General features: G+C 34.3%; 1 protein-coding gene across 1 annotated transcript in view; it reads left to right on the top strand.

The window, feature by feature from the left end:
- The first annotated feature begins 21 nt into the window (after positions 1-21).
- Positions 22-17,844, top strand: part of LOC106671584 (ubiquitin-conjugating enzyme E2 H) — a 33,119-nt gene continuing 15,296 nt past the window's right edge. Inside the window, exon 1 of the mRNA XM_014402498.1 lies at positions 22-494. Coding sequence (XP_014257984.1) covers positions 442-494 — 53 coding nt within the window. The 5' untranslated portion in view covers positions 22-441. The remainder of the gene's footprint in view (positions 495-17,844) is intronic.

The following is a 17,844-nucleotide window of genomic DNA, read 5'->3' as shown; positions in this document are numbered from 1 at the left end:
AGAGGATCCCTCAGCTGATTCCAGTCCGGACAACTGTTTCACATGTAAATAAACACTCGTCAGCCAGCTTGCACAAGAATTTTCAACACCCTCGACGGCGGGGCTCTGATCGGTTCGATAATCGTCTCGTCGGTACTCAACTCCGATTCGAAAAGGCCCGTCTGAAAAGTTGGGATTGACGAACCCTGTCGTTGTCGAATCGTTAAGTTTTTTTGATTTTCTCGGGGCTCGGCCGACTTTATTATTAGTCGTGTGTCCAGTGGTGTAGAAATGACTTTTTCCCTCCTGTCGAGTCTCGATTTTATTTTAATTGTTATTTCGGTTTGTTTTCGATCGGACAGATAGCCTTGTTCGACACTTCGAGCTGTTTCGTTCCGCGAGACGGGAATCGATACGATTGTGTTTTTACGGAAAAAGTACGAGCCCCGTCTCATCGTGACCATGTCTTCTCCAAGCGCTGGAAAACGTAGGATGGACACGGACGTTATTAAACTGTATCCTTTTTTGATGGAAATTCTGCTTTTTCTACGATGGAACGACGGCAAGTTACGTCAAGGATGGCCAAGGACGTTTATCCGTAAGTAGATCCAGAACTGCATTATAGGCTAAATTGTGTTTACGCGATCGTCGGAATTGTCCTCAGTTCCTGGACGTCCCTAGGACTCCGGACGAGGTCAGTTTCTGCTGAACCGACGAAACGGGTGAAAAAGGCCCTCACTTCCTCCTCCTTTCCTTTCCAATCTGATTTTCATTTCTCTAGGGATAATTTCGAAATTGATTTGGCCCTCTGTCGAGTGTACAACCCGAACCTACAAAATACAAATCTTTTCCCTTTTTTTGTCCCTTAAGTCGTGCAACGGTTTTAATTAACCGATGAACGAAAAACTCCATTCGTTCACTGCATTTATGAAACGTATCATGAATTTTTTGTCTACTTTCTCCATTCCAAAAAAGAAAAAAAAAGAGAGACAGAGAGACAGACTAACATCTTTAATTCTCTTCTCAACTCGATTTTCAGCGGATTTCCCTCATAATAATAATAATTATAATAAAAAACCAGCTAGAATTCGAAATTGCTTTCGAATTTATATTTGAAAATCAAAAATTAAATCGTTTCCGACTTCGCTGTGCAGCAGTCAATTGTCGATTGGCGCTACTTACAGCTGGTAGCATGTATTTTTAACAAGCGACAACTTTCACAGCTGTCCGTGTCTTTTCGTGATATTTTCCTCACAGCCCGACCACGCTTTCAGGACGCCAAATTCCTACATTAATTACCATTTTTACAAATTGGTCCGAACCAATTGAAATAGGATCTGGTGCACAACATACCTAATTAAAAAAAAAAAAAAAAATGGAATGAAATAACCTATAGAAATGAGGTTTGGTGGGGTGTGTATGGATATGAATTTTCCCAAATAATAGTTCTTAAAGTACGTTGTTTTCAATGATCCGGATTTTTAGCATTGAAACTCATCATCAATTTGAAAGAATTACAAACACGACTCTCTCGACATGAATTGTAATAGTGGACCCCGCCGATCCACCGCCGACCCGAAGTGCCAATGAGAAGCTGGTTTTTGATGCCGCTCAATTTTGAAAGATGACTCCAATTAATTTATTGTAATTGTAATTAATTACATAAAACTGTTACAAAAGCACAGATGTTGATTACAGGTATTAATCCAAAGATGGGTATTTATTTTTGTCGAGTCATATAACATATAAAAAAAATCTAATGAAATATTTGAAATATTACATCCTCGACTACCTCAATTTCCATTTGCCTTCATCTATGCACAAAAAAAGAGTGTGTGTATGAGAGTGAGAGTGTGAGAGAGAGACAAAAAAAAATGGAATGTCGAAGATGGGATATTTCATTAAATTTTTTATACATTGTTTGACTCTCTACCAGCTCATTTTTAGCCGGAATTTTCATTTGTCTCTTCCGTTGATGAAAATCAATCAAAATCTTATCATATTATTTATGCATACATACGAGTCAGACAACATAAAAAATATCTAATGAAATATCACATCCTCGACGCACAGCTGATTTTATAAACCGAATTTCGCATTTCTCTTTCCTTCATACACTACACCCACACACACCCACACCCACACACACACACACACCCCACCACAAGCGCGTGCACGCACGCACACATACTTTTTCTGTTAAAATTAAGGTAATATGCATCGAGGATGTGATATTTCATTAGATTTTTTTATATGTTGTATGACTCTTATGTATGCATAAATAATATGATAGATTTTAATTTATCACCTATTTTAAACATGCAACTAAATAATATTGGAAATACAAATTAATTACTAATTTAAAATTATTTTGCTTACAGTATGTATTAGGATAATATTTAGTTGCGTTATAATTCACGTTTTTCGCATGTTCAAAATTCAACAACCATCTTTAATTATTTTCAATGTAAAATTTATACTAGGGTCTAAAGAATAAATTAATTGGAAGAATCCTTCAAAATTGAGCGGCATCAAAAACTAGCTTCCCATTGGCACGTCGGTTCGGCGGGGTCCACTTTACAATTCATGTCGAGTCGTGTTTGTAATTCTTTCAACTTGATGATGAGTTTCAATGCTAGAAATCCGGTTCATTGAAAACAACTTAATTTAAGTCATACAAAATGTACGTATATAATGAAATAACCATAAAGGACGTACTCTTGCCGCATGTGTGACCAAAGTTCCATGTCTTTTTTTCATCAATGTAAGAGACAAATGAGAATTCGGCAAAAATATGCTGCTAGAGAGTCATACAACATATTAAAAAAATCTGATGAAATATCACATCTTCGACGCACTATCACTTTATTTTTTTTTACCGAATTTCACATTTCTCTCCCCTTCTCTCCACCCACACGCACGCATTTTTCGGTTAAAATTATGGTCATAGTGCATCGAGGATGTGATATTTCATTAGATTTTTTATATATATTGTATGACTCCACAAAAATAAATACCCATCAATGGATTGCATCTGCAATCAACATCTGTTTTTCTGTAAAATTTTTCTACATCACTGAAGACAAATGGAAATAAGCTGATAGTGCGTTGATGATGTGATATTTCATTAGATTTTTTATATGTTGTATTAAGTACAGCTGTGAAAAAATGATTTTTTATATTTTCTCATAAATTTGTATTAAAGGTTTTTTTTTGGGGTGAAAACACAAAAACAAACGAATATCAACTTGTTTCATGGAAAATTTTTTTTAACCTACTTTTGCTTCGTCACTCGGTCAAAAAAGAATATTGTGCGTATACTTGCAAGTACATTAGATACATTTGAGAAATAAATTATTTTTTTTTTTCAAATTTGTGTTCAAGGTTTTTATGGGGTAAAAAAAAGAATATAAACTTCGTTTCTTTCTTACAAAATATTTTAACCTACTTTTGCTCCGTCACTCGGTCACAGAATAATTATTATGGGTATCCATGGTAAGTTGTTAGGTACATATGTGAAAAAATAATTTTTTGGTTTTTTCAAAAATTCGTATTAAAGGGTTTTTTGGGGTAAAACAAAATAATGTCAACTTTGTTTCTTGCTTAAAAAAAAAAATCTACTTTTGATACGTCTCTCGGTCACAAATAATTATTATGGGTATACTTAGATAGTACATTAAGTACAGTTGTGAAGAAACGATTTTTTATATTTCTAATAAATTTGTATTAAGGGTTTTTTTGGGGGTGAAAACATAAAAACAAACGAATATCAACTTGTTTCTTGTTAAAAAATATTTTCACCTATATTTGCTTCGTCTTTCAGTCAAAAAATAATTATTGCAACTTGCAAGTATATTAGGTACATTTATGAAAAAAAGATTTTTTTTATTTTTTCAAAATCTGTATTCAAGGTTTTTTGGGGTGAAAAATAAGAATATCTACTGTTTCTTGCTTAAAAAATATTTTAACCTACTTTTGCAAAAAAAAAAAATTTTTTTTTTTTTTTTTGGGGTGAAAAATAAGAATATCTACTGTTTCTTGCTTAAAAAATATTTTAACCTACTTTTGCTACATTGGTGAAAAAATGATTTTTTTTAAAAATTTGTATACTTAAGTAGTGTATTAGGTAAAAATGTGAGAAAATTATTTTTTGTTTTTTTCACAAATTTGTCTTCTGGGTTTTTGGAGTGAAAAAAAACAACCAATATCAACATCGTTTCTAACTTAAATTTTTTAAAAGCTTGGTAAATCGCTCGGTAACAAAATAATTATTATGGGTATAGTTAGGTAGTTAGGTAAATTTGTGAGAAAATTATTTTTTATTTCTCACAAATTCGTCTGCTGGGTTTATAGGGTGAAAAAAAATTCAAATTGTTTCTTGCTATTTTTTAACCTACTTTTGCTACGTCATTCGGTCACATAATAATTATTATGGGTATCGTAGATGGTGATACACAAAATTTGTGACCGAACGACTCAGCAAAGTAGGTTAAGACATTTTTTTCCAAATTTTTTGCTATCCTAATGCCTCAGATATTTTTCGAAAAAGAAGATAAAAATAAAGCGTTTCAGGTTTTTATTGATTTCAGTCGCACTCTTCTCACCTACAGTCCTATTGTTGAAAAGACAATTTTCTTCCTACCCATCATTTTATTATGGAGTTCCTCAAAATCATGATGGAAACTATCAAAAAATTTGCAACATGTACTAACCCGTGGTCCGATTGACCAAATAACATCTTTCATTTAATTAATCTTTATGTAAGGTATTGGTTGAAATGAAGATATTGTAGCTCAATTGGTAGCGATTTAGCCGAAGGTCGTGGGTTCGAATCCCGCTCGTGACACTAACTTTTTGATTGGACTAACGTTCAATGTGCATCAAATCCACAGGTGTTATGAATTTTTAATATATATTATATTTAATATATTAATATTTTAACCTGAGCGAAATCACTGGGACGCACGTTATACTCTTGAAGGTGAAAATGAAAAATACTTCTATCTGTTTTTTCACCGTTTGTTTACTTTATTGAATTAATATCTAACAATCTATCATCAGTAAATATCTGTACTATACATTAACCAATGTCTTTGGGTACTTGTTATTTCTTAAAATTCGGAAAGCTCGCTCTTTAACTTCACTCCAGAAGCATGTGCTGCTTAGTGCCAAAACTCTATCAATTATTGGCACAACGCAGTTTTTGTCCAAAAAAGTGAGAAAATAAATAATTGAAATATCTGTCAGAGCTGATTTCTTGTGTATACCACCTATGCATCATTGTCCCCGCGGGACTTCGGATCACTTCACGACTAAAATTTCAAATTCATATGTGAATTGTATGTTCTCATGATAACTATTACAAAGGTTAAGGAAGTTGTCTAAATTATTCTTCCGAAAAGTCAGAAACACGTCATTAACATACAAATGAGCTTAATATTATAAGCGACTTGATTTAAAACCCAAAATCAAATCATTCGTTAGGATATCTGTAAAATTGGAGGACAAAACGCCTCCCATAGCCACACCATCAACCTACATTAAAATAAGAATGTTGTAATTAATATAACGACAAAATTACTTATAAATGTTTGAATAAAATACAAAAAAAAGAGTATCCTGTTCTGACGCTACTTGACGAAAATGGTGTAATTTTATGAGCAAAACTATGGAATAAATTGTCAGTTAAATTTTATGAACACAACCATGTAATAAATTGTTAGTTACATTTTATGAGCAAGTCCATGAAATAAATTTTTAGTTAAATTCATTCTATCAATAAATGGTATTCTGGTGTTTTGATCAATTTTCTGCCAAATCATTAAATTAATTAAAAATAAATAAAAACTAATGAATTTTTGATCTCGGTTAATTTGGTTTATATAAAAATAAGTTTGTGGTTACTATACATTATTCTTTGTCATAGAATTATTGCTGATTGTATTATAAATGTGTTTAACAGTTGTATAAGGCAAACTTCTTTTAGATTACTTATTACTACCGTATTCAATTTCATGTACTAAATTGTTAAGCTTTCAAAAGCAGTTTTTTTATTTGGATATTGAGTGTACCTTTTTGAATCTTGCTGATAAGTTCGCATGTTTTAATATCAAAAGAACTAATTATTTGAAACTGTTTATGGACCGAAGGTGTTCTTCAAAAACTTAAATTTTACACTTTGATTTTTTTCGTCAAGTCTTTTAGGAAATATTTATGTTGGTGCCGTGATGTTCCGCTCAGCGGTTTATGGTCCAAAAATATTCTCCTCTCTTGCTGCTGTTCATGCTTCTGCGGTTGCCATCAAAGGATCTTTTTCCTCTTTATTAAAGACAGAAATATTTTTTGTGTAGTATACATTCAAACTATTGACCTTCGTAAATAATTATTGATGTCTTTTGACTTTTGGCGATTTTTTAGTAAGTTGTTAATGTGTTACAACTCAGATGATAAAATAAATAAATCTGTTCTAAATTGGAGCATTTTTTAAGAAGGTATATACTAAACCCTTTAAGAAAGAAAAAATTGTTTAACATTTACATTAGACAGAAGTGGAATTTTAATTTAGTTTTACGTTCCGGTGTTCTTACAAGCTAAGAAAATGACCTCATTTCAGAGATTAACAATCGTTTCATCATCTCATTTATTTCCGGATTACTAAAGCCGTTAAATTGATTGACATTGTTCCTGCCAGATATTGTGCATTCGTCATTTTTGAAGATAATAATTCTATCTTAAGTTCGTTTTGTAGTTTGGCTCTGTGCACTTTTATATGTTTGTAAAAGGTGGAAAGTTTTTTTTCCCGGCTTCGGTGCTGGTTTTAAGCAGCTATTAAAGTGTCAGCATGTAAACAAATCACATCAAAACTTGTAATTGAATGCATCCAAAACCAGGACACAAAGGAATTTTGACGCTGGCGAGAGAAGGATCTGCAAGCCCATAGGTCCAGATTCTTGGGATAAGAAAAACAAACAAAGAATCCTCCATCACAGAATTGAACAAAAAAAGACAAAAGGAGAAATGGATAACCTCTATAGGGGTCGCTAGACACAGTAAACTAAAACAACCCTCACCAAGACTGGCAAACTCGGTTGTACAGTTAGGAAGGGCTAATTTCCGAAGAGTGACAGGACAATTTACCGGTCACTTGCATCTGAGAAAGCACAACATGGGCCTATTCAATGATATCCCATTTATAGATTATGCAATGAAGAGGAAAAAACAGCTACCCATATCACCTTCGAATGCGAAGAAACTGGAACAATGGAGACAACCTGGGATACAAAAAAAACCCAGGGAATGGAATTGCAGTAACGACAGTCAATGATCTTTGAAGAAGGATCGTGTCGATTGCACTGAACTAAGGAAGTAGGAAGGTCCAATGCAGGCCAGAAGGCTGCAGTGCCTGGAGAGAGGAAAACCACATCCTCCTCCTCATCATCATCCCTGTCAGCGTTTTCGACGGATCTATTGGGAGCTGTTCCTTATTATAATAAAAGGGACTCGATTAAACAATACAGTCACTGACAGACCAAAACTGCGATGATAAACAGGCCAAAATAATCGGGAATGACTGGTTCATCCTCCCGCAGTCACCAAGAGAAATTCTCACAATATTCCATTGGCTTAACATTCAACACAAATCTTGAACTTGTTCGAGTATTGAGCAAAAAATTAGTTTAATCACAGTGAAGAAAGGTCATTATTTTGTTTTTTCCATCGTACATACACCTCGAATCCCGACCCCCAATAATACTTTTAACAAAAATGAAATCCAGGAATACCTCACATCCCCCTAATCGGGAATGACCGGTTCATCCTCCCGCAGTCCCCAAGAGAAATTCTCTCAATATTCCATTGGCTTAACATTCAACACAAATCTTGAACTTGTTCGAGTATTGAGCAAAAAATTAGTTTAATCACAGTGAAGAAAGGTCATTATTTTGTTTTTTCCATCGTACATACACCTCGAATCCCGACCCCCAATAATACTTTTAACAAAAATGAAATCCAGGAATACCTCACATCCCCCTACCCATGTCCTTTCCACACAAAGCAATTACGACTTGAAAGGTAAAATTTATCGTGAATGGATGCTGAATTACAAGGCTCCTGGCTTTGACCTCATCACGTCCCTAATCGTCCGCGTATTCCACAAAAAAAGCCATTACTCACATATTTCTACGATATGCCGCACCACTCTTTTCTTTGCTTTGGAAATAGTTCAACAGCACTCTTTTCCCAGAACCCGGCTAACCCATCCATTACGCGTCTTTTTACAGTCCAATCAGCCTACTTCCTCTCTAATCAAAAATAAATAGGAAAATCCATCTCAAAGATTGATCCCTACACATTCAACCTTTTTTCCCAGATCACCAGTTCGGTTTTCGCCCTCAACACAACAGGTGCTTCGATATGAATCACATACCCATGGAAGAGCTCCAGGCACACGTGTTGCGAATAGCCGAATGGAGTAAATTCTGGCGCCTTTTGATAAATATAAGCAAATGCCGCCCATGTTATTTTTACCCTCCAAAATAAAACCCATCATACAATATTCCTCAATAATACTCGTATCCCAAAAACTAACTGTGTATGATTGGGTTTATGCCCACTTTCGTCTAACCTCGAATTGACATGCACGTACTAAAAGCCAAGAACGCTTCGGAAAACTGGACAAATTATTATCAAGAACGTCACATATAAAAAAACTAAACCTTTATGAGCACTACTGAAACTGATTTGGACATACGGCTTAAAACTGAGGACACCGCCACACCTTCTAACATCTAAATAATGTAATCCTTCCAACCTTTCACATTAGTAGGAGTTTATATGAGTCCTTTGTTTGTGGAGACAGTTTGGATCATTTGCCCAGCAATCTTTTAAGATGTCTGAACTCTGTGTGTGTGGGGAGGGTTCCATATAAGTCGTTTGTCAATGTATAGCCTAACATGCTGATCGGAAGGAGGATACTATTGTAGTAGACGGTAGCACCATTCTCCGAAGGGTGAAAGTGACATGAGATGACAGGATTTGTATGAGAATAAAGGATGGCTGTGTCATACGCATATGCGGTGAGGATCATTTCAGGTGTGGTAGGAATGCCTGCGGTGTATGCTGTGTAAAGCATGGATGGTAAGAAACTTGCTTGTGGTACAGGGGTGTGATAGTCGGCCGATAAAGAGAGGCTGTCTTAAAAGTATCTGTCGGATAGGTAGGATTTTAGGGTCAGGCCGTAGGTAAAAGGGAGGAATCTTGTAAGCTTCCAGAGTAGCCCGGAGTGCCATACCCGATCTAACTTCCCATTTAGGAATACACCGAAGCAGCATTACTTTTGCACAAAAGCGGTAGCCATGATATCTACAGCGCGATAGCACTGTGCTACTGCACAGTGAAATGAGAACTTCTGAACCCAAATAGGTCAGTGATAAGGTTAAGAAGGGAAGAATTCCTCAAAACTAACTTGCTATCTCATAGACCCAATTAAGTCAAATATTCTTCTTTTCTTAATAGTACCTAAAATATCAGTTATAAAAACAATAAAAATAACATAATGTAAAAAAATACAACGCTATACAGTCCTCCATTAAAATAAAATACTGATATATATAAAATACTAGGACTGTACCTAGACAACAGACATGGAATCCCATAAGATCTAAAAAAACAACTAAACACAAAACCTGGACAGCTACGAAGACTTGTAGGACTGAAATTCGTCCTGACAGTCAAAACTAAACTAACCTTATACAAAACTGCGACGGAGTGGAACTATGGGCTATGCCAAGACATTCTACATCCAGCGCATCCAATCCTAATTAAAAGTCCTCGGCCAAATCGTAAAAGCTCCCTACTGCGTCACTAACCTCACTATCCACAACGACGTCAACATTCCTTTCGTCAACAGATTCATTCCCGATTTCAAAAGTTCCACACCAACCTCTCGATCCATCCTAACCATACTGCTAAAGACCTCTCTAAACATTCACATCCCGAGAACCCGCCATGTCACCTTAATCGACGATGGTCTCGAAATCTCTGCCCGTTAATCCCTCACACTAGTGCCAGCATTGGTTTGCTTCTGATGGCTGCGGGTGCATCGCTCTTATTAGTGTTAGTGCTGTGACTGTGTGTATACAACATACAGTGATAACATTTGTAATATGTACTAATATGTATAAAGTCCAAATAAACAAAATAAAAACAAATAAAAATATTGGACAGTATGTACAATGGCTCGGAAACCAAATTGATGGGTGGGTTTTATTAGCGTCGAATATGGGAATTAGCTTCGAAAATTAACCTAACAATAGGCGAGAATAAACAAAGAAAATGTGGTTCGGTCGTTCCGGTCATTCGGTCTGCTCTGCATATCCTAGCTGTTTTGGTCTGTCAGAAGCGTTTCGGTATGTCGTCACCTTCAGTTTTACTCATCGGTTTAATTTGATTCACGGTTCGTCAGGACACGTTAGAAATATCACTAAGAAATTATTGCATTTTCGTCATGAATCGTACTACAATTGTTATGATACGATTTAAAAATACAGTGTTTACTAGCTGTTGACATTTTGTCTTATCTCGTCCGATTATGTAAATAGTCATATCCCAACTGTGAAAAAAAAATCTGTACTAATTCTTTTAGAGTTATTTGAGGTCGAATAGTTGGAAAAGTGTCCGTTTTAGATTAACAAGATCATGCGCAAAAGATCTTTTTGGTATTTTGCCCATTTCCGGGATAGAGTCCCACCGCGTAAAAAACCGCGTATAATTTCCGTCGTTGCGGCCGCCTTCGATTACCAAACGGGGAAATACGTTGCGAAAGCTTTTACAGTATCACAAACATTGCAATCGGCAGTGCAAGCGATTGATCTAGCCGTCGAAATATTTCGAATTTAAGAAACTTGCCGCTTCGAGAAATGCGGGTGATGTTCAGTATCCAATGGTTGATTTTTGACAATCCCTTCATAGGATACAATTCTTGTAGACAATGTCGTTCTTATTGACTTTCAGTACCAAAAGACCTTTAATTGATTAATTTGGTGGAATATTTTGTTGGCCATCTCTCACCTCTTAATCTTCAACGTTTTCTTCAACGACGATATTAGTGCGTGTTTTGCTCACCTCCATAACTGCCTTCCTGCATGAAAACAGCATCGTTATGCCGGAGCAGTTTGGGTTCAGTACAGAACTATCTATCACAACCCACTTAGCCCGAATATTAGATGACATAACGCTTTAATGTAAGAAAGCAGACTGGCGTGGTTTTGATAGACATTCAAAAGGCCTTTGACGCTGTTTGGCATAATGGTAGTCAGCTGGAATACACCTTCCCACCCTACATAATAAAAGTAATCCAATTCTATCTGTTATCCAGACAATTCCGTGTTTCCTTTCGCTCAACCCTTTCCCAACCGAGGGCCATTGTTGCTGGTGTTCCTCAAGGCTCTATCCTTGGGCCCATCCTGTTGTACGTTACAACAAAATGTCTCGCCTTAAGAACGTAAAAACGGCTCTTTACGCCGACAATATCCCTCTCTACCCTTCCTTCCTCTAGGAGGATAGATACAATATCGAACAGGTGAGACAACGCAATGCACTGGAAGTTTCAGCAACCGTTGTAAAATTAAAATTGATCATAATAAAACGGCAATCGTTTTCAGCAAGTGTAGACCTTTGTTGTATAAAAATATACAAATGGAAGGTATAACTCGTGGTCTGAGTCGGTCAATTATATTGGGGTGATATTGGACTATAAACTCACCTTTACACCCCACATTAACGATAAAGTGAACAAGGGTAAAACTGCTATCTGCGTACCAGTTTATGAGGGTTGCGACAGACTTGCCCCGATATACACTCACTAGGGTACTGCACAATGCGACAAAAATGTTAATGTTGCTGGAATACATCAGAGATGTAACCATTAAATGTTTTGATCAATGCTTAGCTAGTACCAGTACAATCTGCTTCCAAACAGGCAGTTTTTTTTAATTTTTTTATTTTTTAACGAGGGTCGCAACAACAGAGGTTATATCAACCCTCGGGGAGCCGGTGTTTTTGAAAAAAAGCCCATTTGTAAGTATGTCGGGTTTTTATGCAGGGCCGCTGGATTCGAACCCGGGACCTTTACCTTACAGTGATGAACGCCGTGTCAACGCCTAAACCGTTGCGGCCACCGACGCCCCCTATAGGCAATTATTGTTAGGCCACGATGGCTGGGGTTTTTAATTTAATATTTTCCTCTAATAGAAATATTATATCGTGACAATAATTTATTTATAACTTAACAACCACTAAACCAATGTATTTATATATTAAATTATATATTTGTAAATAAAAATTTCTGTTCTGTTGCCAAATGATTTCTCTATGTATATTTAAACTTCATGCAGACGATCCGAAAATCTATAAAGCTGTCATCAATGAACTGTGATTATTCAATGTGGCTTGAAAAAATTTATTCGATTGGCGTGATAAAATACGTACTGTAAAATTAATAAATGTCAAATTGTTCGCTTTCATAGAAATCATGATACAATTAATTTTAATAACATTGTTTATAGGGCAAACTTAAATGTGCAAAAGTCGATATATCTGCCGGACTTATTTGACACATATATATATTTTGACTTGTTTTCGTCAAATTGGACTAGGAAGTCCAAAGACTGATTTTTAACTGTATCCGAGATAATTTCATTTTTCAAATTTATTCAACCTTTCACAATTTTATTCCTTAAAGATCCGTATCTCATAAAATATTTAGCGTAAATGTTATGTTAGCGTAAATTTGATTATACCAATGAAAAGAGCATTAGAACCCATACGATATTCATTTTTATTTTGTTTGTTTGTTTATTTTAAATATTGTTTTTTTATTTTAAACTTAAGCAAACAAAATACATAATCACTAAGAACATAAACATTTACCAGTTTCCAAAGTTATTGTCTAAAGTTTAAGAAAGATTTTCTTAGTTCTGAAAAAAATTAATCATTTTTTGTTTATTTTCTTTACATATTTTTTAATTTCCATGTTGCTTTTATGATAACAGGAACAACCTCCGGCAGACGGTTTTACTCCATACTTGTGTATACTTATACTTTTTTTTTGTAGTAGTCTTTTTTCTTTTGTTGTAAATAAAAGTTTCTTATCTATATATCTATCTTGGCGGGGTTGGTTCTGTAAATACTGGCCGATTGACACTTACAAAAACCGTTGTCTCTATTAAATAATAAACTTTAAACACGTGAGCTTAATTTCTCGAAGGTTAGTTACCACAAATGTAAAATTCACGTTTAATTGCTAAAAATTTGATTTTTTTAGTTACAAAGTTTTAGTTTAAAAAAAGAAATGAGTAATTAAGACTTTGAGACTTTTATAAATAAGTAAATAAAGTAATCGAAAATAAACGAAAAATACTCTCTTGTACAAAATGGGACATAAGACAAAAAATAACGAGTATCCCACAGACCCCGAACTAGGTTAGTTTTCTCTTTGTGTGTTTGTGTAGAATGAATGTATTTATTGGCGCGAAAGTGAATGTGAATGGGTGGGTAGTGCAGGAATATCGCGTACTCCACAGATCCACCGATTTAGGTTGTACTAGGCTAAGTCTTTCTTCTAGAGTAAATTGGCGGAGGCACTGTCGTAATATTAAATGCGCCAGTGGCTCCGCATTCTTAACTGTAAATATAGAATGAGTGGCTTGAGTGAATGTATTTATTAGTGTAATAGTAGTGTATGCGTGAGTGGTCTGTGGTGGAATAGTACACCATACGCCGACCATTCTAGATTAGTGTTTTAGACTAATTGTGCAAATGTAAATTTTAATAGTACATAAAGTATGAATGTATTTATTAGCGTGAATGAGGTCGGGTTTTAAGCGGAATATCGAGTACTCTGAAACCCGTACATTAGGCTAGGATTGAAGGTTTGTGATTGAGAGAGTGTTAGATCCTTTTCACCACGCATGGAGGTACTAATGTAAAATATGGTAAAAAATAAAAAGTGATACAAATTAAACAAAAAAGCCTCAGGTGCAAAATTGAAGAAAAAACAAGGATCAAAAAATTTAATTAAATTTTCAAAATGTCCACCTTCATGAAGAATGCACATGGCATCGTTCCCTGACGAAAACAAAAATGCACTCTTTGATTCAAAGTTGAACATGAGAAGAAACAACAAGCTTCACAAAATTTAATTAAATTTTCAAAAAGTCCACCTTTTTGAAGAATGCAAGCCTGACATCGTTTCCTGACGTATTTTACAATTGTTAAGCTTTTTGTTTTTTATGTCGAGTTTTGTATCAACGAATCTTTTTCGTTTGTTTTTATTACTCATTATTTTTTAATGGAAGCTTCAAAATCTTAATAACTAATTTTGTAATAAAAAAATCACATGTTTAGCAATTAAATGTTAATTTTACATTGGCAATAACTGACCTTTGAGAAATTAGGTTCATGTGTTTACTAGTTTGTAGAGACAACTTTTCAGTAAGTGCCATAAATGTCAGTGTTTACAGAACCGCGTAAATTTTACTTGAACTTTAGGCAAGGACTTAAACTCGTAGACGTTTATATTCTAAGCAATTTTATATTTTGTTTGCGTTACAATAAAAGTTACAATAAAAAATGAATGGAATAGGGTTTTCAATGCTTTTTCCTTTGGTGTAATTAAATTTACAGTAGGATTAAGATCTTATGAGATATGGGATGCAGGTTGAAGTGACTTGAAAAATTAAATATCTCGAATACATGTAAGAATCAGGCTTTGGACAATAGAGAATTTTTAATACAATTTTGGATAGCCTGTAGTATTGACGTCTGTTCACGGGACACCCTGTGTAGTTAAAAAAAAATCACTTCTGTTATAAATATTTCAACTTATTAAAATAAAATATTTGTCAATTTGAACAATAATATTGTAATGTATGTATTATGCATTGTACAGTTAAGTCGTAAATTGTTTATTACTCGATTATTATTACGATGGTTAATGAGTGAGATGATTGTTTAATCAAATTTATATAAATGAAATTGCTCTTTCATCGATCCCCTAAGAAATAGAGACCTAGTTGGAAAGAACTTCACTTTCCCCGGACCTCTTCCAACAATATTGATTTTTACTTATATCTAATGTCATCTGAAATTTCCACCCGCTATCATTTCAACATCTTAGTTTGAGCCCGCAGCTGTAAATCTGCTTCTTATTTATTTTTTAGGTATGAAGATTTGATATCCATTTGATATCGGAATGAGATGGTTCCGCTTCTAGGCATTAGTTTTATCTACTATTTCTAAGCAGGTTTAGTAGGGCTATGAGATAGTGTGATCTTTCATCGTTGACTAAGGGGTGCGAAAGGTCACATAGGTTTATTTTTAGTGATAAAATACCTGGGATTCTAGATTTTCATTATCCTTTGGCTGATTATCTAAAGTACGGCCATTTTTTGTACCTAGCACCGTTATCGTTTATTGTATTTTTTGACTATCATGTCTATTTTCAAAAAAGAACAAACTTGAATGAAATCTGGCTCCTAAGTAAAAAAAAATTCTTTAACCACATTAATTTATTCTTGGTGGGTTATCGAATCAAAGGGACTGCTAAGATTTTAAAAAAATCTGAATGAAATCTGTCTTCTTATTAAAAAAAACATGTCTTTAACCACATTAATTTATTCTTGACGGGTTGTCGAATCAAAAGGACTGCTAAGATGAAAAAAAGAGCAAATCTGAATGAAAACTGTCCCTTATTTAAAAAAAAAATCTTTAACCACATTAATTTATTCGTGATGGGTTGTCGAATCAAAAGGACTGCTAAGATGAAAAAAAGAGCAAATCTGAATGAAAACTCCCTTATTTAAAAAAAAATCTTTAACCACATTAATTTATTCGTGATTGGTTGTCGAATCAAAAGGACTGCTAAGATGAAAAAAAAGAGCAAATCTGAATGAAAACTGTCCCTTATTTAAAAAAAAATCTTTAACCACATTAATTTATTCTTGATGGGTTGTCGAATCAAAAGGACTGCTAAGATGAAAAAAAGAGCAAATCTGAATGAAATCTGTCTCCTAGTTAAAAAAAAAAAAAACACTTTAACACAATTAATTTATTCTTGATGGGTTGTCCAATCAAAAGGACTGCAGAGATGAAAATCAAATTAAAAACAGAGTAAATCTGAATAAAATCTGTCTCCTAGTTAAAAAAAAGAGTCTTTAACCTCATTAATTTATTCTTAATGGGTTGCCCAATCAAAAGGACTTCTAAGATAAAAAAAAGAACAAATCTGAATTAAATCTGTTGCCTTATTAAAAAAACACTGTCTTTAACACAATTAATTTATTCTTGATGGGTTGTCCAATCAACAATAAACAGAGCAAATCTATATGAAATCTCCCTCCTTATTTTAAAAAAATGTCCTTACCACATTAATTTATTTTTGATGGGTTATTTAATCAATTATTGCAAGATTAAAATGAAAATCGATTTAAAAAAATGTTTTCTGAAGTTTTCTTAGGATATTTTCCAGCATACTGCAATTTTGAGGAAGTACGCTCATCTTTACTCTCTCTATTCTTAGTTTGCCTTGACTTGGAATTTTTCATTATTTTTATTTTGACAATAATCTTAATGTAAAGCAAACGGTCTTTGAAAGATTTTAATTTCTTTCCAGTCAGTGGAATTGCCGTTTTAAAATTTTCAATTGCTGTTTGATTTATTTGATTTCCTTGCTAAAGGTTTGGACATTGTGACTTAATATTTAAAGAAAAGGTTAACAAAGTATGAAATTAGGTTTTTTTTACATATCCAATCTTGCTTATTTTACCATTGTTTGAATTAAAAATTTGTGACATTTTGAACAAGTTGAAAATACTTGTGGACGTCATTCTTAGACGTTCCTTTCTCGACTCCATCTGGTTTAATGTTTCCTTCGTATAATATCATATTGCGTAACAGTTTAAATCTAATACAGCAGAATCTGTCGAGTGCATCGAACCAAATGAACCATCCTGCTTAAGTTTTGAGGCCAGTGTTATACAATTAAAACAAACCAGCCACGGTTTGCACTAGATTGACCATTGTTTCCCCGCTATTTGATTAAATATTAATGCAAGGCCATTGTTTTCGAGTTAGTTTTCTTCCATCTTTGTTTGGGTTCAAATTGTTATCGCACGATCCATTTTTTCTGCTTATCTTTGAGATATTTTCCTACGGAGTCACTGTCTGATATTTAAACTTTTTCTCTCTTATGTTCGGTTTATAAAACATTCTTTTAAACAGGATATGGGGTGCGAAGAAAAACTCTTTTGTCCTTTTTATCATTTAAAAAAAGCATTAAGTCGATAATAATTGCAAATTTTAGCAGTTGATAAAACACAATCACTCCTACTCATCACGACTTACTCATCGAACAATTAATCGTTTTCCAGCTGGTTAAATGAAAGGAAAACTCTCACCATTATCGAAATGTACTATTATTCTCGAATTGCATCACTTATCAATAAGAAAGAACAAAAGTTCTAATTTTAATCCAATTTTAACAAGGAACAATAATCCTGTTGTAATAACAATGAGGAAGTTAGAGGTCGACAAACAGCTGAGGTCATCGCCGGCCCCCCTCTGCGTTTTTATATGTTTTTCAACCTGCAGCCATTTGAGCTTCTTGATCTGGTTACTGACTGCTTTTATATGAAAACTTAATCGATATCCCAAAATGGTAGCCTCTCATTTGTACCTCAGGATGTCAACAACTAGAGAATAAAACGTACAATGCATGTCACAATCACTCTCCCAAAGTACTCCATATTCCTCGGGGCGGGGTTAAGCAAACCCTTCCTTTCACGCTAATAAATTATTTTTATTCCAAAA

Source organism: Cimex lectularius, unplaced genomic scaffold (assembly GCF_000648675.2).
Source record: "Cimex lectularius strain Harlan isolate CLEC.00 unplaced genomic scaffold, Clec_2.1 scaffold100, whole genome shotgun sequence".
Lineage (NCBI taxonomy): Eukaryota > Metazoa > Arthropoda > Insecta > Hemiptera > Cimicidae > Cimex > Cimex lectularius.
The sequence above is the reverse complement of the archived record's forward strand: the minus strand, read 5'-3'. Positions and strand labels throughout refer to the sequence as shown.